The sequence below is a fragment of the Phascolarctos cinereus genome, unplaced genomic scaffold (assembly GCF_003287225.1).
Source record: "Phascolarctos cinereus isolate Bilbo 61053 unplaced genomic scaffold, phaCin_HiC Scaffold_4;HRSCAF=312, whole genome shotgun sequence".
Classification (NCBI taxonomy): Eukaryota; Metazoa; Chordata; class Mammalia; order Diprotodontia; family Phascolarctidae; genus Phascolarctos; species Phascolarctos cinereus.
In genome coordinates this window covers 684,059,873-684,082,372 of record NW_027555847.1, presented here as the reverse complement: position 1 = coordinate 684,082,372, position 22,500 = coordinate 684,059,873, and the positions used below count along the sequence as shown (strand labels likewise).

Genomic DNA, 22,500 nt, shown 5'->3' with positions numbered 1-22,500 from the left:
GATCAGAGTTTTCCACTGCTATTTCATAAGTATTTTATCTCATTGGCCTCTCTTTTTTGTCTTATAGATTCAGCTGTGCAATGTGGCACATAATTCTTCTTTTCCTCCTCCTCCTCTTTTTCCTTCTTCTCCTTCTTCTCCTTCTTCTCCTCCTTCTCCTTCCCCTTCCCCTTCCCTTTCCCCTTCCCCTTCTCCTTCTCCTTCTTTTCCTCCTCCTCCTCTTCTTCCTTCTTCTCCTTCTTCTCCTTCTCCTTCTTCTCTTCCTCTTCCTTCTCTTCTTTTCTCCTTCTTTCTCCTTCTCTTCTCTTCCTTCCTTCCCTTCCCTTCTCCTTCTTTCTCTCCTTCTTCTTCCTTTTCTCTTCTTCTCTCTTCTCCTTCTTCTCCTTCTCCTTCCCCTTCCCCTTCTCCTTCTTCTTTTCTTCCTCCTCTTCTTCTTCTTCTTCTCCTCCTTCTCCTCCTCCTCTTCTTCCTTCTTCTCCTTCTCCTCCTTCTCCTTCTCCTCCCCCTTCCCCTTCCCCTTCCCCCCCCTTCCCTTCTCCTTCTCCTTCTTCTTTTCCTCCTCCTCTTCTTTATTTAGAGAGTTTAAAGTATCTGAAAAAAGGGACTAATCCTTCAACTTGTAGGTCACATGATTTGGAAGTCTATCTTGATTTTTTTTAGAAAGGTTGGAAACAGGTATTACATTTAAAAAGCATTTTGCTCTTTAATAGAAAATGCAGCTTTGAAGACTCTTCTCCAGCAAGTTTGTTGACTATGCATTTGATAAAGTTATACAGGGTTCTATAATAGATGAAACTATAAAGGCAACTAGTCAATGCTTTTTCATGAGTGTAGATACCAATCAAACATTTGTTATTAGTTACTCGCTATGTACCAGGTGCTATCCTAGACACTGTGAATGCTGTGGCAAGAATGAAACAGTCCTTGCCCTTGAAGATATTATAATCTAGCTAGAAGAAACAATATTCGAATGTAGCAGGAGGGATGATTGATAAACTCCTGGTGAACTGAATTTCTTCTAGCCCAACTGATAAAATTATAGGATATAAAGGGAAGGACACAGATAGATACAATGAAGTGTGAAGGCTTTAGAGGAAATGTGAAGAAATGTTTATGTTTTTAAGGAAGTAAGAAGTTCCTTTATCCAGCTTGATGGAATTATAGAGCAGCTAGCTAGCCATTGGACAACCCTTTAAAAGTGTTCTCTCTGGCAGTAGAAAAAAGAGTCAGTTACCAGGGATGAACCCAGCTCTTGAGAAAGAATTGATTTTTACCTTTTGCCTTGTACCCTTCAATGTCTAGTGAATGGGGAAGGGAGTTTTTTTCTCCTCCCCACTCCATTGGTAATGACACCTAGCAGTGGAGCAACTCATGCAGGCTCTCACAGTCATTTGGTCAGTCAATAAACATTTATGAAACACCTGCCTGATACCGTCCTAAGCTCTTGCCCTCGAGTTGCTTATAATCTAATGGAGGAATGACAACATGCAAAAGAAAGGTAAAAAGAGAAGGAGGGGGAAAGTATCTGGTGTGGGGGCGTAATGGCAAAGTTGAGAGCAGTATGGCTGGGTAGGAAATAAAGAGATGGCTGGCTTTAGAATTCCATTTTTAGAGTTGAGAGAAAACTAGCCCTGAGGAGTCTAGTTGAGTTTTGAAGAGGAGAAAAACAGTACAAAGTAACCCAGCTGAGCGACCTGCCCAGTAGAGACATAGCATGCAAGGGAGCCATGTGAAGACATCATGAGAGAAGAGAAAGCACCTCAGATCCCTGCAGCACTAGGGAAGTGAGTTTTCTCAGCCATGTACATTGTGTGTGTGTTTGTGTGTGTGTGTGTTTGTGTGTGTGTGTGTGTGTGTGTGTGTGTGCCTTTCTACTAATGTACTCTACCTGGTTGTCCATTTTTCACACTGACACTGTATATATTTGTGGGAAAGTGTGTCCTGAGTTTATGGGGATGGATATTTTGTAGCTACTGTTCTTGTGATACCATCTCAATAAATGCCTTTGCTTTGAGCTAATGTGTCTTCTGGCAGACTATTAAAGGTAAACACACCAGTGGGAGCTTGTGAGCTCTTGTTTCAAGAGTGCAAGCCCACAGCCTCGGGGTGGTTGTTCTCTGGGGAACTCCAGGAGGGCTGCAAAGGCTGCATCCAGTTTGCTTTGGTACAAGGTAGGGGCAATGGATGAGTCACTCCCCTTCTTCTGCTGAGCTGGATCCTTGCGGGATGTGATGTCCTGGCTGATGGGTCAGTCTGTTGCTGTGCCGGATCACACAGGTCATTCGGCTGCTATGGCTCCTTCTGGGGTCTGGCTGCAGCTGCTGCTGGCTCTGGTTACTGCTTGGATCTCTCACGGCTTTGATGGTTCTCCCAGTTTTATTGGTTGCCTGGGTGGTTCCTTCCCAGAGTGCTTGCTTGCCGAAGATTAGGAAGGGAAGCAGGTATCACATGAACCTCACTCTTATCTGAAACAGACAAAGGAGAATTGAACACATTCTTGTGTGTGTGCCTGCGTGCTCCTGTGTGTGTTGTGTGTGTGTGTGTGTGTGTGTGTGTGTGTGTGTGTACAAAGTCTGGAGCAGCAATACATTAAACTCAACAAAGAAAAAAAGTGAGGATAATAGGGAAAGGAAACAGATTTCAGAGGAAGGATGGAGTTGGGGAGGGAATGGTCACAAGCAAAACAAATTTCAACTGGATGGTAAAGAGAGGATTCAGATATAAGGAAGTGTAAGAACCCAGTGAATGGGGCCAGAGAGGGAGGTAGGAGGGACAGTGGAGTGGAAGCAGATGGCTTTAATTACAGATCACTAGCTTTGATCACATTCCTTCTTCTTTGTGAAGGGGAGGTCACTGAGAGGAAGAAGTATGAGGACACAAAGGAAGAAAGTACCCAATTAACAATCCTAACTGTGACTGTGAATGAGATGAACTCATCTATAAAATGGGTATATGGAAAGGAGTGGGTAAGGGCCAACAATACCAGCCTCTTTTTAGAAGATGGTCACCGACAAGAGAGAACCAGCACAAACCTTCCCATTTTACTGACAGTCTCAGGAGCAGCTGGTTGGACAGTTTGTGCAGAGGCAAAATGTGAGATGCCTCATTAGTAGCCTTGCTTTACATTCTGATGAGGATGAGATATTAGCCATCAGGTAGATTATAATAGTAGTTGTAGGTTAAGTTTCTGAATCCAACAAGCCCTCCAACATTGACTATTCCATGGGTGACATTTTGGTGTTGTTCAGTTGTTTCAGTTGTGCCTGACTCTTTGTGACTATTTAGGGTTTTCTTTCTTTTTTTTTTTTTGGAGGAGTGAAGCAATTGGGGTTAAGTGACTTGCCCAGGTTCACACAGCTGGTGAGTATCATGTGTCTGAGGCCACATTTGAACTCAGATCCTGCTGACCCCAGGGCCAGTGCTCTATCCACTGTATCACCTAGCTACCCCCTATTTGGGGTTTTCTTGGCAAAGATAATGAAGTGGTTTGCCATTTCCTTCTTCAGCCCATTTTGCAGATGAAGAAACTGAGGCAAACGGGATTAAGTGACTTGCCCAGAGTCACCCAGCTAGTCAGTGTCTGAGGTCAGATTTGAGCTCAGATCTTCCTGACTCCAGGCCTGGCGCCTTGCACGCTATGATGCTACCTAGCTGCTCTGGGTGGCATTTTGAATGCTCTTAATTTCAGGATCTGACGCCTCCAACAGCATCTGTAACTTTCCAAACTAAGTTGCTGGTTGTTGAAAGCAACAAGCACGTGACTTTGGAGCATCCCTATGCAACTAGACTTTCTAGCCAAGAGAAAGAACTTTGTAAATAAAAACGTTAGGATTTCTTTTTCTGCCCTTCTTTTGGATTCTGGGCATCCTAGACCATGGACACAGCTGAAGTTGCTTTCTACTTTCAATTTTGTTTTGGTTTTAGAGAGGTTTGAGAGGTCGTGGAGATCAGAGGAAATGTCTAGTGGTCTGTCTTGCTGCTCAGGTGACCCAGAAGGCTCCGGAAAGCAACAAAAACAATTAGGAAAGAGACATTGCCCTGTCCTAGAATCTGCACCCCCCTTACCCTCCAACTTGAGAGAATGGCTTGTGACTGGTTTTCATCCTGAGTCCCTCTGTGTGTGCACACATTTGCTTTGGATGAGTAGTAGTGAACAAAGGTGGTGAGTAGAGATTTACAGAGCCTGAAATAGAGGAATAATTCAGCTCATCTCAATTCATTCGATCCCCCCCAAACAACCAAAGTGATATTCCTAATGGATCATTCTGCTCGTGTCATTTTCCTGCTTGAAAAGTTCCGGTGGCTTCCTCATGCCTCTAGGATAAACTAGGACCTCTTCTTGGTATTTGAAGCCCCTTATAGACTGGCTCCGGTCTACTCTTTCGAGCAGATTGCACATTATTCTCCTTCATGCACTCTATGCACCAGCCAAAGTGTTCTCCAGTCTCCAAAGACCCTCTGGTCTTCATACATTCCACTCTTTCTCCTATCACCAGATCTTTGCTCAGTGTCTTCCATGACCATAACATCCTCTCTCTTCCCCTCTGGCTTGTAGAGTCTCTGGCTTCCTTCAAAGCTCAGCTCAAATGGCCCCAGTTGTCAAGCCTGCCTTCTCACCTCCTGATTTCCTTTCCATGCTATTTATATTGACTTCTTTGTTTACAGGATTCCCCTCTTCCCCCCATAGAATGTAAATTTGTGGAGGGCAGGGGATATTTCATGTTGGGATTTTATGTCTGCAGGACCTGGCATAGAGTTTGGCACTTAAATGCTTGTTCTCGCTATTTAGTGTCTATCATGTGCTGGGCACTGTGCCAGGCACTGTAGACACAAAGACACAAAAAAAGTCTTTGCCCTCAGGGAGCTTACACTCTCAGCCCAGAAAACAAAGGTAAGAGAATGAGGCCAGATGAGAAGGGGACTAAGATGGTGACCATTGGAAACTGATTTAATCAGAGGCACATAAATGATCCAGAATGGAGGAAAGCCATGTCCTGGAAGCTCTGAGGACTTGGAAGGAATTTCATGGGAGATAGCCAATGCATGGGAAAAGATTTTAGGAAATGAAAGGGAATTTAAATATAAATTTGAAAAACAAACTTATCCAATATTGAGTAGTGGGAGAGAAATGAATGTATTAGCTGACCTATCCTGTAACAGAAGAGTTGTAATACTTATTTTCTTCCAGGGATGCCTCTGGGTCCATTCACAAAGGCAGGCATCTTGAAGCTGCTACTGACCTCCCTCCTCCTATCCCAAGGTTTCATGAAATTTCACAAGGTGAGAATGTTACTGTTCCTGAACTCCCTTAAGGGGTTTCTTCCCATCCCAAAATTGCCCCATTTCTCCCTGAAACTCATAATTGAGGTGGGGAATGCTCTAGATGGAGCCTCCTTCTCCTTCCTCTGGGTCCAGCTCCTAAAATGGGATGCTCAAGAAGAAAAATGGATATATTGGAATGGAAATATCCTTTGCTCTTTCTTCTGAGGCTTCCATCTCATAAAATTGCCTCAATATCTTTATTTCTCAGGTCAACTGGTATTACCTTAACTAAGCTTCTGTATGGGTCTATTTTTATTGCAAAGCACAGTACTCTAGACATACAAAATCACCATTACTCATACGTAAGTTCCCATACTTAATAATAGGTAGAAGGAAATCAACAGACATTAATATTTAAATATTCAAATAATCAAATTTATACAACAGGAACTATTTGGACTTATAAAGGAAAAACACACAGGAAACCTGTTTAAATTTTTAAAATTTCTTGAAAACCTTAAAAAAAAGTTAAATTTTTGGAAAAATATTAAAATTTTTTGGGACGCTTTTAAAATTTAAAAATTGTTTTAAGATAGCCAAAGATTCCCAAGTATAAAATTCCTTCAGTGGGTCCCTGTTAATGCAAAGGGCACCCCCATAAATTCCAGACGAGTGCCCATAGTGTAGTCCAGGTATGGTATGGCTCATCTATATGGGCAATGATATGGCACCCACACTCCCTTTCTGGCTCACTCATCCAACCCACCCTGCCCCCACAAATGCATATTTGGCATCCTTCAGGGGTCAGGGGGCAAGCCATGGCCACAACCACATAACTATGGCAAAAATTCTCTCTGTGGGTATACTTCTACTGCTTACCACTGAGTCCCCACTGGTGTTTCCCATTTATAAAAAAAACCAGTCTCCATGATACTACAAACTCTTTAAAAAATTATGGCTATCTTTTGCTGTTGTTGTTGTTTTTATCTCACCAATGTTTCCCCTACTATACCTGTACTCATCTCTTATAACAAAAAATATTTTAAAATAAAAACAAGAGAAAAATCAGCAAAAGTGGTCCATACATTGGAAAACATCTAAAAAATATGTGCAATGTATTTTCTTGTGGATTTCAGATGGTTCTAGACCATAAAGATAGTTAAAATAGCTTTATCTTTGGTTCATAATTTCTATTTTAGAGAGATCTGAGAAGTCTTGGGGATCAGAGAAAATATCTAGTCCTCCATTTCATTGTTCACATGACCCAGAAGTCTGACTTTATTTTGATATCTACAGCTTGAGAAAGAGAAACTCCCTCAGAACTCCTGAGAAGATCTGAGGTGTTTAATAGGCTTCCATTAGATGGGAACTGCTTGTCACCCAAATTATACTTTGAAGGAAATGAGAGATGAATTCTCTGAAGCAGAGATGAAGAGATATAATTTCAGAGAGATCACCAACAATTGATGGAACAGGAAAAAGGCTTCTTGTAGGTGGTGATGCTTGAAGTGAGCCTGGAAGAGAGCTAAGGAGGTAGAGGTGAGGAGTGAAAGCGTCTCAGGCTTGAGGGACAACCTGTGCAAAGGAAGTTGAAGATACAATGGCATGGGTAAGGAGCAGCAAGTTGGCTGAAGGATAGAGCGTGTGAGGGGGAGTGATGTGTAACCAGCCTAGAAAGATCGACTCTAGCCAGATTGTGGCAGTCTTGGCATTTTTATTTTATCCTAAAGGCAATGTGAAACCACTGAAACTTTTTGAGGATAGGAGTAACATGGTCCAGTCTTTGCTTTAGGAATATCACTTTGGCAGCTCTGAATGGACAATGGATTAGGGAGTGGATAGACTGGAAACAGATAAACCAACCAGGAAGTTTTTGCATCAGTCCATCGAGAGGTGATGATGGATATAGTGGGAATAAGTGTGCTAACAGCATGAGCAGCTCCATTTTGTCAGCAGTTGTTACGCAGGCTGGTTTGTTTCTGTTGTTGTTTGTTCTGGGAATGAGATAAGTACTTGGGTTGGAGTATTTCAAGTAGTAATTTGACAAAGACGTGTACGCCTTTTGACAAATGACTACTAATGATGTATGTGTGTCTTCTAAATCTGCTAAACAACTGGAAAACCCTTACTACTGATGTTAGGAAACTAAAGTTTTTATTGCTAATTCCCTTTCATCACAAGCTTAGGTAATCAATTACCAATCAGAACTTAGATGTACCTCATAAGTGCCCTTAGCCAGAGCCATAAAAACCCACCATAGGCTACAGCCATTGGTCTGCTTCTGGGTGGCTATTTGAACTGACTCCCTCATTTCCCACACTAAGGGAGATCCGAGCACACTACGCTTTCTCAAGAACGGTGCTGAGTGTTGGAGATTTTTCATCATGCCACCTTGGAGGGAGACCAATGGCCTCCAGCTGAGAAGAGAGAGAACCCTGTTGTGAGCACCAGTATGAGACCTTTGAGAATCATGCTGGTAATTTGTTATTAGAGGGATTGATGTTTGTATCGTTGAGTAGATAATTGCATGATTAATAAAGAATGATTTCAGGCATGGGTGAATACAAGTCTGATTAAATGTTATTTTCTATCTAGTCAGCATATAGAATGGTAAGCCAGCTCCTCACGCACTGTGAGTTTCATCTGGTATTGAGGATGGGATTCTGGCAAAACAAAAACAAAACAAAAAACAAAAAAAGGTCTGTTAGGACAGAAAGGAAAGAGAGAAGTAGGTTTAAGATTGATTTTTGTTTTTTTCCTCTTAACCAGGGTCATCATGACACTTGTACTTCTCCATCCTTGAGATGAGCTCCTGTTAAAGAAATATTCAGAAGGGGAATGAATGAAGCCTTATTTTGAGCTCAGAATAGAATCGTTTAATCTTAAGAAAAAGGTTTTTTTTTGAGTGAAAGTGTCCTACTAAACCCACGTACATGGATGGAATAGAGATAAAGCAGAACCTTGTAAGTAACTGCAGTGTGTAAGGCAGATCTGAGGGAGTACTCCAAGAAGCGAGGGTGGCCAAGATAAGGATACCAGACCACCTTCAGAGGTCTTATAACTGGTAAAGTCAAAAATGAAAATTTAAAAGTATTCCCTTGCAAAATGTTGAGGATTTCCTACCTCAAAAATGAGAAAAGAATAGACCAAATTTTACAGGAAAAGTATATCTCTCCCCATGAAAACAGAAAATAGCTAAGAAATTATAAAAATAAAGAACAGATGGTTTAGTTTTTATTAGAGACATTATGTCAAATAGCCCACAGGCAACAGGAAGCCAGAGCAGCAAGGAAAAGGCAAAGAAATCATAGTGATTTGATGGTGGGTCAAGTGATGCGCTGCCTGGGGGGTATTAGAATATGGATGACCCCTGGTGGGTCTCATGTCCTTTATCAACCTGCAGCATTTTTAAGAATGAAGAGGAAATAGTTACTAGATCAGAAACTAGAGTCTCTAATAGAACTGAGCTGGGCCAAATCTGTGAAGACTTTGTTTAAAAAAATGAAGAAGAAAGAAAAAAAATGAAGAAGCAGACGCCCCAGTTACTGAGTCTGTCAATCAAGGCACCGAGTTCATTAGGTTAGATCACAGTGATTGTTTTTAAGATGATTAGTAAGGATGAAGGACTGGTCCAAACCATTGAAACTATAGTAATAGAAGGTAGAGGATTAGTGGAAGAGATTCTCCTACACTGGATTTTTTGTGTTGGGAGGAGGCGATAGCCTATTTCCCATACTAATGAATACACAGTGAAGCCTTGGGAAATTCTGGTGGAATGGATATATTTGGACTTGATCCAGGATAGAGAAAGGCTAGGACTAATAGATGGCATTGAGAATGAGCAGAAAATGTTGTTTAGAGCATCTTGGAACAGTAACCTAACTGCACTCTTTTTTTTTTTTAATTTTTAGGCAGTTGGAGTTAAGTGACTTACCCAGGGTCACACAGCTAGTAAGTGTCAAGTGTTTGGTCTGAGGCTGGATTTGAACTCAGGTCCTCCTGACTCCAGAGCCGGTGCTATATCCACTGTGCAACCTAGCTGCCCCTCTAACTTCACTCTTTTCCTTCTTGGGGTGGGGGGGAACCCAAGACTGTGGAACACATTCATGACAGCTCTGAGACCAAGTGAGGATGCTACCTCAGAAATGAAATAGGTTCTTTCTCTGTAGAATAGGAAACCAAATGAGGGTAATAATGCCTTTCAGGGTCAAAACAATAGGAACCAAGGCAATCCTGCGAATTATGGCCGGGGACAAGGTAAGTCCCACAGTGAATGAGGCCATGTAAGAGGAGAGCTGTGATTTAAATAGGGCAGCTAGGTGGCGCCATAGTGAACAGAGGGCCTGGCCTACAGTCAGGAAGACTCCTCTTCTGAGTTCAAATGTGGCCTCAGACACTTACTAGCTGTGTGACCCTGGGCAAGTCACTTAACCATGTTTGCCTCAGTTTCCTCATCTACAGATGAGCTGGAGAAGAAAATGACAAAGTACTCCAGTGTGTTTGCCAAGAAAACCCCAAATGGTATCATGAAAAAAAATGAAAACAATGGCTTAAATTAAGGCAGAGATCTATTAGTGGAAAATCACTGTCAGAATTAGGAGATATTGAGAGAGAGAGAAAAAAAAACCTGACTTCTCCCTCAGAATCAAAGAAACAGTAGAAATTTTTTATTCCTTTGGCCTCGAGTATAGGTCGATGAAACTAGTACCTTAGCTTTACTGGGAAAGGATCTAATCTTTTCATAGGGGTTTGGTGGTCCCCTTGTTAAGTTCTGACAGGTGGACAATCACCTCTTTCTGGAACTGGTTATTTGGCATAAGAAAGGTAGAGACCAGTACATGCTGGCACTATTGTTCAGTCATTTCAATTGTGTCCAACTCTTCCTGACCCCATTTGGGGTTTTCTTGGCAAAGATACTGGAGTGGTTTGCCATTTCCTTCTCAGCTCATTTTACAGATGAGGAAACTGAAGCAAACAGAAAAACAGATTTGGCCAAGGTTGTACAGCTAGTTAGTGTCTGAGACCGGATTTGAACTCAGGAAAATGAGTCTTCCTGACTCCTGGCCAATTACTCTATCATCTATCCACTCTATCCATAGCACCACCTAGCTGCCCACGGGGCACTATTCAGCAATAGTCAATAAACATTTATGAAACACTATGAGGCAGGCAATGTGCTATGCACTGGGGATAGAAATATGAAATAGGAAGACATTCCCTGCCTCAGGGATCTTACAATCTAATGGGGGAAAACAACCCACAAAAGAAAGCTGAAAGACTTGGGGAGGAGAAGGTGTGGGGACAGATGGTGGAGAAGCTAAAAAACCATCTAAACTATTAGGTACTGGTTCACAAATGACCATAATACTAGACTCAGTAAGAGAAAATGCAAAAAAACAAAGAAACAAAACAAATCTCTGAACCAGTCTTGGATAAATGGGTTCAGAGACTTCAGAACCCCAGGCTAGGAAGTATACACAAAGTTAAAGATCACAGAGTGGCCCAAGGAGATCTGTAGGTATTGCAGGCTCAGGAGAAGCAATCATTGCATGGATGGATGAAGTAAAAACTTTGCCCTATGTCAGAATCTGAAAATTAGCATTTAATTATTGGTAGAAAAAGCCTGATGGGATCTGGTATTCTTGTCTCTCTGCCCCAAAATTGTTAAGGAAATTAATGAATTCTTGAAGGACTTGGAACAGGAAGGAATAATTCAGAAAACAATTAGTTTGTATGATTTCCCTCAGGGTCAGAAAAAAAGGCAAGTGACTTTTCTCAGCAATACAAGGATCTAAGACATCTCCAAAAGTCTCGTGATGGAAAATGCTATCCTCATCCAGAGAAAGAACTATGGAGTCTGAATGCAGATCGAAGCATACTGTTTGCTCTTTTTTTTTCTTCTGTTTTGTTTCCTCTTTCTTGTGGTTCCTCCTATTGGTTCTAATTCTTCCTTACAACATGACTAATGTGAAAATATGTTTAATAGGAATGTTTATATAGAGCCTTTATCAGATTGCATGCCGTCTTGGGAAGGGAGGTGGGGAAGGAGGATGAGAAAATTTAAAACTCAAAAGCTTATTGATGGAGGTGATTGTTGAAAACTAAAAATAAAATTTTTTTTAAAAAAGGCAAGTGAATGGAGAATTTACAGTGGCCTACAGAAATTTAATGCTGAGACTGAACCCATTAATGGAGCCCTCCTCAATATTTTGGAAATGATAAACAGGAAGTGGGAGGAATTACAGAACATTAACTACCCAAGATGCAATGGCCACTTGCCCCGCAGAAACTCTAAAAAGGGCAATCATCAGTTAAATTCCTAGTGATGATATGGATTTTGGAGGGAATTCCTCAACCAGTAGCAGACAAGATTTTAGCTCTAAATCCCCCAAGAGGTCAAAGAGGTAGAAAAGTCAGCAGGATTATTTGGCTTTTGGAGAAGCCATATTCCATGTTTAGGTATGCTGTTAGCCCCAGTTTATGAGGCAAACAGAACATTAAATTAAGTGGGGCCCCAAATAATGATATGCGTTAGAGCAGGTAAGAGAGACTGCACAATAGGTCAGTTCCAATCTCCTTTGGTTAGAAGTTAAATAGTTATGGAGGAGATTTTTATGACTTGGTCTCTGTGGGCCAAGCTAAAGAAGGACAATGAGAAAGCTTATATTGCAGTAAGATTTTGGTGCAGGAAAATGACTGGCCCACAGACTTACTATACTATTATGGAAAAAAAAAATTTGCCCTGTTAGAATATCACATCATTATAGAAAGAGAGGGATTGAGTCAAGGCATGCTGATGACATTATAGACACTGAGCCCTATATTAACATGGGGAAGGGGCAAGTAGGTGGCGTGGTGGATAGAGCACCGGCCCTGGATTCAGGGGGACCTGAGTTCAAATGCGGCCTCATAACACTTACTAGCTGTGTGACCCTTAACTTAACCCCATTTCCTAGCCTCCCCCCCAAAAAAAGGAAAAAAATGTGGTGAAAACCTATATTAACATGGGTCAAAATCCCCCTCTCTCCCTCACCCCCCAATATGTTGGGACCACCACCGCTCAGTGAGTACCAAAGTGGCAATGACTTATAGCCAAGAGAGGCAGTGCTGGGGAAACAGAGAATGGCCTTCGTTCGTATGACAGGCCACTCTGATCTCAGCAACACTGGTCCTTGCGTGACCAACCAGCTCCATCCATTTCTTCCCAGCCCCATCTCCTAACATGCTCACTGGCATCCACTCATCCACATCAAGGTCTGTGCCAGCCAATCAGAACCCATGTTCCTTTGTCTCTGCAGAAAATTGGGGAGATTTGCAGGGTTCACCTGGAATGCTTCAGCGAGTGCTGTGTCCATAATGAGAAAATGCAGAAGCTTTGTACCAGGAGGACGCTTTTCATGCAGTGCAATAAATGGAGGAAGGTGAGTCGCAGCTTTGTCCCTGGGTAGGTGAGGGGCCACAGCTGGTGGGGGAAGGGGAAGGCGAGAGGGCGCCATCTTCCCGTATCAGCCCATTGCTGCTGCTTTCTCCTTTACCTAGAGAGCAAGGTGGAGGACAAGGAAGGGGAACCCAGATTGCTGCTCCTGTTTTTTTAAATTGCTTTTTAAAAATTTAAATTTTTAAATTGCTGTATTTTATCTTTAATTGCTTTCTCCTTTATTTTTAAAAGTTATTGATTATTTTAAATATTTCATTTCCTCCAAAGTACATGTTAAAACACTTTTTAACATTTTTTAAAACTTTTTAACATTTTTAAAGAAGTTTTGAGGGGCAGTTAGGTGGTGCAGTGGATAGAGCACTAGCCCTGAAGTCAGGAGGACCTGAGTTCAAATCTAGCCTCAGACCAAACACATGACGCTTACTAGCTGTGTGACCCTGGGCGAGTCACTTAACCCCAATCGCCTAATTAAAAAAAAAAGTTTTGAATTCCAAATTCTATCCCTCCCTTTCTCCCTCCCCTCCTCTCTCCCTGAGACAGTAAACAACCCAATACAGGTTATACATGTACAAAAGAGTTATTGATTATTCATAATGGAGAGACAGCATGGCTATGGTGGATAGAGAATTAGCTTTGGAGCCAGGGAGACCTGAGTTCAAATCCTGATTCTGACACATACTGGCAATGTAAATCACGTAATTTGTCAGTGTCTAAGACAGTGGTGTCAAATTCAGATAGAAACCAGGGCCATTAAACTAAGGATCTCTGTGCTTAGAGACCCACAGATTACATTATCTATGTTCTATTGTATTTGTTAAATATTTCCCAATTACATTTTTTGGGGGAGGCAATTGGGGTTAAGTGACTTGTCCAGGGCCACACAGCTAGTAAGTGCCTGAGATCATATCTGAACTCAGGTCCTTTTGATTCCAGGGCTGGTGCTCTATTCACTGTTCCCCTCCCGATTACATTTTAATTTGGTTCTGTTGTGTCTGGGGGCATGCCCTCATTTGATATCTCTGCCCCAGGCCGCCATCTTAAGGCCATAGTTTGTGGTGAAAGCTCTGACCTCTCTGCGGTGGTAGAAGAGATTCCTCAATGGATGGGACCTGCCCACGTGAATGGAAATTGTAGGACCCTCCCTGCCCCCCATTGGCAATGATGAATGGTGTTGACTGAGTGCTGATCCTCACAAGGCCCAGTGAGCTAAGCATTGTAGGTCTTAAAACCCCCATTTTACAGATGAGGATATCAAGTGATACGCCCAGGATCACAACGTGTAAGTTTCAGAAGCCAGGATTTGAACCCGAATCTCTCCTGACTTCAAGCTCAGTGTCTTTGCCAGTCCACCACCCTATGTCAGACCCTTTCCAACCACAAAAATACCTTCCCCTGAAGACAGCTGAGTGAGACAGGTGCGAATCCTCCTACCACCTGATGCTGCTTCCCACTTGGGGAGCTGATCATGCGCTGACAAAGGATGTGAGGCAGTGGGGTAGTGGGTAGAAGGGCTGGCCTCGGAGTCATGAAGAACCCTTTCAGCCACATCCTGGCATGTCATTTACCTTCTCCCGCTCTATGTAACACCCTTAGTTACAGAAAATTGTTTTTTGTTTGTTTTGCTTTTTGGTGAGGCAACCGGCGTTAAGTGACTTGCCCAGGGCCACATAGCCAGTAAGTATCATGTGTCTGAGGCTGGATTTGAACTTGGGTCTTCCTGAGTCCAGGGCCGGAATTACAGAGAATCTTCAATGAGGAAGTTCTCCCTCTTCCCCTCCCCCCCAACTCCCTATTTCCAAAGTCACAAATCTGGTATGAGTAAGATGTTTCCTCATTATTTGTGTTGGGGAGTGGAGAAGGGGAGGAACCAAATCTCCCCCACTTATTCTCTGGTGATGCCAGCATCATCTGTTGTCCTTGGCTTGAATATTTCCAAGTAATGGGGGGGAGGGCACTGGATTTTATTGAATAGAGAAGGTGACATTAGGCAGCTGAGTGGGGTGGATGGACTGGAGTAGGGAAGAGGCAGAGAGAACAATGGGAGGCTATTGTAATAATTCAGGTGAGAGAAGATGACCTCACTCAGACAAGTGTGCCAGGGTAGTGGCTGTCTGAGTGGAGAGAAGGGGACGCATGGAAGAGATGTCGGGAAGGTAGAAATGACAAGATTTGACAACAGATGGGATGTATGGGACCGATGTGAGTGAGGAATTGAGGATGACTTCTAAGTTTCAAGCCTGGATGGCTGAGAGAATGGCGGTGCCCTTGACAGAAAAGAGAAGGTGGGAAGACGTAAGGGTTTGGGGGGAGGGGAAGATAATGAATTCTATTTTTGATATGTTAAGTTTGAGATGTTTCTGGGATGTCCAGTCCAACTTATCCAAAAGGTAGCTGGTGAGAAAAGAGTGGAGCTGAGGAGAAAGATTAAGGCTGGAATATAAATCTGGGTATTACCTTCATAGAGATGATGTTTGAAACCCACGGGAGCTGATGAGATCACCAAATAAGATAGTTTGGATGGAAACGATAAGAGAGCCTCAGAACAAAGCCTTGGGGGACCCCAACAGTAGGTTGAAGTGACATGGATGAAGATGCAACCAGAGATTTAGGAGAGGCCAGACAGGGAGGAAGAGAACCAGGAGAGTGCCATGTCATGAAAACCTAGAGAGAAGAGAGTATAAAGGAGAAGAGGGTGAAGAAACAGCGTCAAAGATAGCAGAGAAATCAAGAAGGACGAGGATTAAGAAAAGGACATTTGATTTGTCATTATGAAATCATTGTAATTTTGGAGAGAGAAGTTCTGATTGAATGAGGAGGACAGAAGCCAGCCTGCAGAGAATTAAGAAGAGAGTGAGAGGAAAGGAAATGGTTTGGAGATGACCTTCTCAAGGAGGTTAGTCACAAAAGGGAGCAGAGATACAGAGTTACTGGGGGTAAAATAATCAAGTAAGGGTTTTTGTTTTGGGTTTTGTCTTTTTTTTTTATTTTTAGAAAGAGGGACACCTGGGCACGGTTATAGGCAGTGGGGAAGCAGCCAGTAGATGCAGAGAAATTGAAGACTATAGAGAAAGTGAGGGTGATAGTGGGGACAATCTGTTTGGAGAAGATGGGAGAGGATGAAATCAATAGAGAGGGGCTTCCCTTGATGGAGAGAAGGGACACCTTCTCATGACTGATGTCATGAAAGAGGAGATGGGGAGGGTATATATCTGAACAATTTGAGGTGGAGTGCAGAAAAGGGTGAGGTTCGTCTTCATGGTGCAGAGATGCGAGGTCTGGCAGAAAAGAAACACTGCTTTGGTCCTGCAGAGCAACTGGTAACGTATAATTGCTTGATATTCTTTACCTGGAAACCTCTCGTCGTGGTTTCCCCCTGAGATCACCTTCCATTTCTCTATCTTGTATGTACATAGTTATTTTCATGTCATCTTCCCCTTTAGAATATAAGCTCCTTGAGGTCCCAGACTGTGCTTTTGACATTCATCTCCATGGCTTAGCACAGTGCCTGGCACATAGTAACAGATCTTAATGAGTGTTTGCTGATTGATGGTTTCTAACTGTTTGTTTATGTGCCCTGATTCTCTTGTAGAATGCAATAACCCAGCAAGAGTGTTTGGCACAAATACTGTTTGTGTCGTGCTGCTGACTCAGCTTTCTTTTATCCATGCCAATTCTTCTCCATGGTCTTTTTTGATCTTATAACCAGTAGCGGAGTTGCTGGGTCAAGGGACTGAACAGCTAAGTCATTTTCCTTGCTCAGGCCTAAATTGTTTGGGGCTCCTGACTTGACTGGGACAGTCAAAGTTGGGGTGTGTGTCAACACCTAACCTACCTATTCCTTTAGCCTAATGGATATTTCTGCCATCAGTACTCTGAGTGCCAGAGCAACTGTTGCGTTACTACCAGCCCTAGTCCCCGGACATTTTGTGTCCCAAAGACAATTTTCCTGCAGTGCATACCTTGGAGAAAGGTAGGTCTGAAACTTCTTGTTTAGGGGGTCTATTTGGAAAGAAGGGCAACCCACTGGTTCACCTCAACCCTTCATCTTGCCACTTTCTCTAGTCTTTGGGGACTCTGGGGTGGGGGGAGAGAATTTTAAGAACAGAGGATGAGGGAGCAGGGTTCCTCTGTGGGAGAAGAATCCAATCCATGTATTTTTGTAGAAGGAAGGAGACGTCTGCTCTAGTCATAAAGAGTGCCAAAGTGAATGCTGCCTCAACACATACGAAGATATTCTCCGTTGTATCCCAAAGACAGGAATGCTCACAAAATGTTTACCTCTGGTGGGTCATCACAACTTACCAAGAATTTAAAAATCTCTTATTAAGGTCCTGTTATGTGCCTGGTACCAGTGGTAGATACTGGCAATAACAAACATGAGATAGTCGCTACCCTCAGGGAGTTAACATTCTACAGGAAAAGCAAGTCTTTATATATAAATGAATACAAAGCATATACATTGTGGGGAGGGGGCTGCTGACAGCTGGGGAGATCTTGAAAGACCTCACATAGGAGATGACACTTGAGCTGAGCTTTGACGAGAACTAGGGATTTTAGTAAGTGTAGGTGAGGAGGGGATCCCTTCCAGGCATGGGGGATGTCCCGTTCAAAGCCATGGAGATGAGGGATAGAATATTGTGTACGAGGCAGGCTAAGCAAGCTGGTTTAGTACATACTGTCTCCTACTGAACTAGCTAGTCTTTCAACCGGTGGAGAGTCTAGGCACCAGGAAGAGAAAGGAATAGGAATGTGCTGTCTAGTGCCTTGACAGAGCAAGACCAGCACAGCTGGGCACACCCTTCAATCCCCACGTTCTCTCAGGCAGTTTGAGAGTCTGCTGTTTGAAGCAATTCCTTCTCTCCTCCAACACCCACACCTAAAGGAAGGAGGGAGAAGGCACAAGCTTCCACAGGCCACCTTCTGGCCAGCCGTGCCATGGGTCTGTGCTCAGAACTCCTCTGTCACTCCCGATTATTTTTTCCCCTGGCAGGGTCAACAAATCAATGAACAAGCAATTATTAAGCGCTATGTGCTAGAAACTGTGCTAGGCACTGGCGATAGATCCAAAGATAGAAATGAACAGTCCCTGGCCTCAAGGAGCTTACATTCTAGAGGAGGAGGCTATCTGTTTATATATTGGAAGTTACCAGAATAAATACGGTGTGGTTTTGTTGGGGCAGGGAGGCACTGGTTGTTAGGGACCTCAGGACAGTGCCCACATCAGAAGTGGCATTGCACCTGAGCTTTGATGGAAGCTAGAGATTCTACGAGAAGGAGGTCAAGAGTGAGTGTATTCCAGGCATGCGGGACAGCCTGTGCTAGGGGACAGAGATGGCGGATGGGACAAAGAACAGTAACAAGATAAGTTGGGCTGGAATGTTGTTCCTGAAAGGGGATTACCAAGACTGGAAAGGCAGGTTGGAGCCAGGTTGTGAAGGGTTTTAAACACCAAACAGAGAAGGTTGCATATAATTCTAGAGGTAAGAAGGCTCCATGGGAGGTTTGTCTACTGACGGGTTATCCCAAAGAGATGGAACTACAGCTTTTCAGTGCCCAGCGGGGGTCCAAGTCCTCTCAGCTCTCTAGCCAGCCTACTCCTGGAACTGAAGTCTCTAGGTCTATTCCTGAATCAGCGCTGTGGATGCTGGATGTTCATGGATACGCCTTGGATTTTGGTGGTGAAGATGAGTCTCCTATTTTGGAAAAATGGAGTCCCCTCCTCCCAGAGGCTCCGGTGGACGCCTGCTCCATGGAGAAAGTAAAACCTCCAACCCAATACTGCTCTCCCTGTTGCTTCTTTGGCCTTGTCCACGAAATGCTCCCACATGATCTGGGTTCATAGGGAAGTCCCGTCCTTTCACCTCCAATTCTGGTTTCTGTTTCCCCGCTCCTGGTTCTATTCTTCATCCTGGGGTTCGAGAGAAGAGAAGAAACAGAGGCACGGTGGACTTGAGTTCAAATTCTGGCTGTGATACTTGCTACTAAATGGCCTTGGGCAAATCACTTTATCTTTCTGGATCTCAGTTTTCTCCCCTGTAAAGTGAGGGGATTGAAAGAAATAACTTCTACGTTCTCTTCCAGTTTTAAATCGAGAAGCCCAAAAATACGGGTCCTGGGTTAGCCTCCTGCTAGAACTCTTCCACCTTTCTCTCACTGACCCCTAGGGCTTGGAGAGTCTCGCAAAATCCCAAAATTTCAGCCATACCAGAAAAAAAGTATCTCGTCTACAACGTACCGCCAAAGTGACCATCCAAGTCTCCTTGGAACCCACTCCCTCATGAGGCAACCCATTCCTCCTTGGGACAGCTCCCATTGTTAGGAAGTTTCCCTTTACCTTCCCAAGCCTAAATTGGCTTCTTCTCAACTTCTACCCATCTCTACTGGCTCTGCTCTTTTCAACAAAGCAGAGCAAAAAATCTAACCCTTCTTCCATAGGAGAGCCTTTTCAAATACCTGAAGGCATCTGTCAGGCGTGCTGCCAGCACTTATTCTTCTACCTAGTTCCTCTCTAGATTGCTGGGTCTGGAGTCAGGAAGACCTGGATTCAAATTCAGCCTCAGACGCTTATCATCTGTGTAACCCTTAACCTCTGTTTGCCTCATTTTCTTATAAAATGGAAATAATTACAGTACCTACTTCCTGGGGTTGTTGTGAGGATCAAGTGAGATAATATTTGTAAGGTGCTTAGCATAGTACCTGGCACATAATGCTTTCTTTCTCTCTTCTCTTCCTTCACTTCCCTTTCTCCTCCCTCTTTCCCTCCCTCCCTTCCTTCCTTCTTTCCTTTCTTCCTCCTTCTCTTCCTTCCTCCCTCCCTCTCTCCCTTCCTTCCTTCCATCCTTCCTTCTTTCCTTCCTCCCTCTCTCTCCCTTCCTTCCTCTCTCCTTCCTTGCCTCTCTCTCTCCTTTCCTTCCTTCTTCCCTCTCTCCCTTCTTTCCTCCCTCCCTTCCTCCCTCTCTCCCTTCCTTCCTTCCTCCCTCTCTCCCTTCTTTCCTCCCTCCCTCCCTACGTCCCTCTCTCCCTTCCTTCCTTCCTCCCTCTCTCCCTTCCTTTCTTCTTCCCTCTCTCCCTTCCTTCCTTCCATCCTTCCTTCTTTCCTTCCTCCCTCTCTCTCCCTTCCTTCCTTCCATCCTTCCTTCTTTCCTTCCTCCCTCTCTCTCCCTTCCTTCCTCTCTCCTTCCTTGCCTCTCTCTCTCCTTTCCTTCCTTCTTCCCTCTCTCCCTTCTTTCCTCCCTCCCTCCGTACCTCCCTCTCTCCCTTCCTTCCTTCCTCCCTCTCTCCCTTCTTTCCTCCCTCCCTCCCTACCTCCCTCTCTCCCTTCCTTCCTTCCTCCCTCTCTCCCTTCCTTTCTTCTTCCCTCTCTCCCTTCCTTCCTTCCATCCTTCCTTCTTCCCTCCCTCCCTCCCTCTCTCTCTTTCCCTTCCTTCCTTCCTTCCTTCCTTCCTTCCTTCCTTCCTTCCTTCCTTCCTTCCTTCCTTCCTTCCTTCCTTCCTTCCTTCCTTCCTCCCTCTCTCCCTTCCTTCCTTTCTTCTCTTCCTTTTCATATCCCCTCCTATGCAAAGAGACTTGGGTTCTTAATTTTTCTACCCAGACATCTTGGTAACAAGTTCACCCTTCTTCAGGTTCTTGAAAGGAAATAGAGCCTATTTTTTTAAAAAAAGACAATAAGCATTTATTAAGCACTTACTAAGTACAGTACAGGAGATAGAAAGAAAAGAAAAAGCATGGTCTCTGCCTTCTAATGGGAAATCAGAGAAGGAATGACGGCGAGCCCTATGACACCGGTATTTCACTAGGAAGAAGCCCCACTCTTATTATTTACTGCCATTAGTGTAATTACACACAATTCAATGAATTCTATTGTGTCCAGGCACTGTGCTAAGCATTGGAGGTACCAGGACAAAAACAAACTTTGCCTGCCCTCAAGAAGCTTACTTTCTATTGGAGGGAATGCAGAGAAAGTGAGATGTATACACAAGTAAGGAAGTACCAAGTAGATTCAGGGTAGTATAAAGTAATTTCAAGAAGGGGAGGGTGCTAATAACTAGGATGACCAGCTAAAGCCTTGGGTAGGCAGTGGTACCTGATAGTGGGCTTTGACAAATGTAAATTGCTGGCAAAGCACCTTGGGAGATGTAGTTTTCTTTTCCCCTTTCCCTCTTAGACCAAGGCAAAAATTGAAACTGCTGATTAAGTAACATCAAGAAATGTCCAAGAAAATTGGCCAAAGAGGACAAAGGCTGCCCCAAAGGAGCAGCCAGGAACATTGTCCACCAGACAACAGGGATAGCAACCAAGAAAGTAGAATAAAAGCCTGCACTGAGTGGACTTTTCTCCATTGACTGTGAAGCCCAAGGAGCTGAGAGACATCTTCCTTCTTCCTGTTCATCCCACCCCATGCATCCAGATGCACACTTGGACCTCTTTTCTTTATGTCTATTTTACTGTTGCAGTCATAAGCTAAGCTCAACTCATTCAGATAAAAAATTCATTCTCCTTTGTCTTGCTTAAATATAACTTTAACCCCTGGTTGACTGTGTAAAGGAGGCAGTTCTAAGGAGGTTTAATGTTTCCCAGAATATAAGCTAGGACCCCATGCTTAGCTTGGTGGTCAAAGGAACTACCTAGAGAGGTAGACGGAGTGGGTATTTATTTCATTTTTACTAACAACTGGATAAATTCCATACTTCCTTTATGACTAAAGGATCCTTTAACTTCCATTATCAGTGTTAACTGCTGGTGGACAGGGAAAGTACATTCTGGAAGCTATGCCTCTTCTTTGACATCTTTACCCAGGAGAAGGGTAGGAAGGGTCTAGAGGAGCCAGCCCCGTAGGCAGGGATAGAAGTGGTCTGAGACGATTTCAACCACACCCCCTTCCTGATTGGAAGGGAGAGTGAAGAGAACATGGACATCTTGAGCTCCACAGTGATACATCTTGGTTATAAAAGAAAGAAAAGAGTGTCATGGTAGCATTTTTAAAGGAAATACACAGAAGAAAACAGCAGGAGGTTCAGAAAGAAGCAGATTAAAAAGGACAGATTTGAAAGTAACATGTTGATACCGTAGACTTAATTCTTTTTTTGTTGTTGGTTTTTCCTAGGCAATTGGGGGTAAGTGACTTGCCCCGGGTCACACAGCTAGTATGTGTTGTGTGTCTGAGACCAGATTTGAGCTCAGGTCCTCCTGACTTCAAGGCCAGAGCTCTATCCACTGTGCCACCTAGCTGCCCCAGACTTAATTCTTCTCAGCAATACAATGATCTAAAACAATTCCAAAAGACTCATGATGGAAAATGCTATGCACATCCAGAGAAAGAGCCATGCAGATCTGAATGTGGATTGAAATATACTATTTTCTCTTTTTTTTCTTTCTCGTAGTTTTCCCCCTTTTGTTCTGATTCTTCTTTCACAACAGGATGAAATGTGGAAATATGTTTAATATGATTGTACATGTATAGCCTATATCAGATTGCTTGCCATCTTGGGGAGGGAGAAAAATATTTAGAACTCAAAATCTTATAAAAGTGAATGTTGAAAACTATCTTCACATGTAATTGGAAAAAATAAAATAGTATTAAGTGAAAAAAGAGAAAGTAACATGTTGAACATATAAAAAGTAAGATGTAGGTAATAAAAATTCATAAATTCATGAACAATTCTTTTTTCTGCTCTGTGTAGATGAAAATGTTAATGTTCATGTTTGATGTTTTCTAGTTCAGAATAACAAAATAATTTTCATGTATTTATTTATTAGGCAAATGGGGTTAAGTGACTTGCCCAGGGTCACACAGCTAGTGT

General features: G+C 43.2%; 1 protein-coding gene across 2 annotated transcripts in view; it reads left to right on the top strand.

The window, feature by feature from the left end:
- The window catches only part of LRCOL1 (leucine rich colipase like 1), a 31,163-nt gene extending 8,805 nt beyond the window's left edge, over positions 1-22,358 (top strand). Inside the window, exons 2-6 of one of the 2 annotated variants that reach the window (XM_078154248.1) lie at positions 5,189-5,280; positions 12,561-12,683; positions 16,569-16,670; positions 16,864-16,983; positions 21,804-22,358. In XM_078154248.1, the coding sequence (XP_078010374.1) occupies positions 5,191-5,280; positions 12,561-12,683; positions 16,569-16,670; positions 16,864-16,983; positions 21,804-21,821 (453 nt within the window). In that variant the 5' untranslated portion in view covers positions 5,189-5,190 and the 3' untranslated portion in view covers positions 21,822-22,358. Of the gene's footprint in view, positions 1-5,188; positions 5,281-12,560; positions 12,684-16,544; positions 16,671-16,863; positions 16,984-21,803 lie in introns of both variants that reach the window. The other variant, XM_021004387.2, reaches the window with a different exon arrangement.
- Positions 22,359-22,500: the final 142 nt, after the last annotated feature.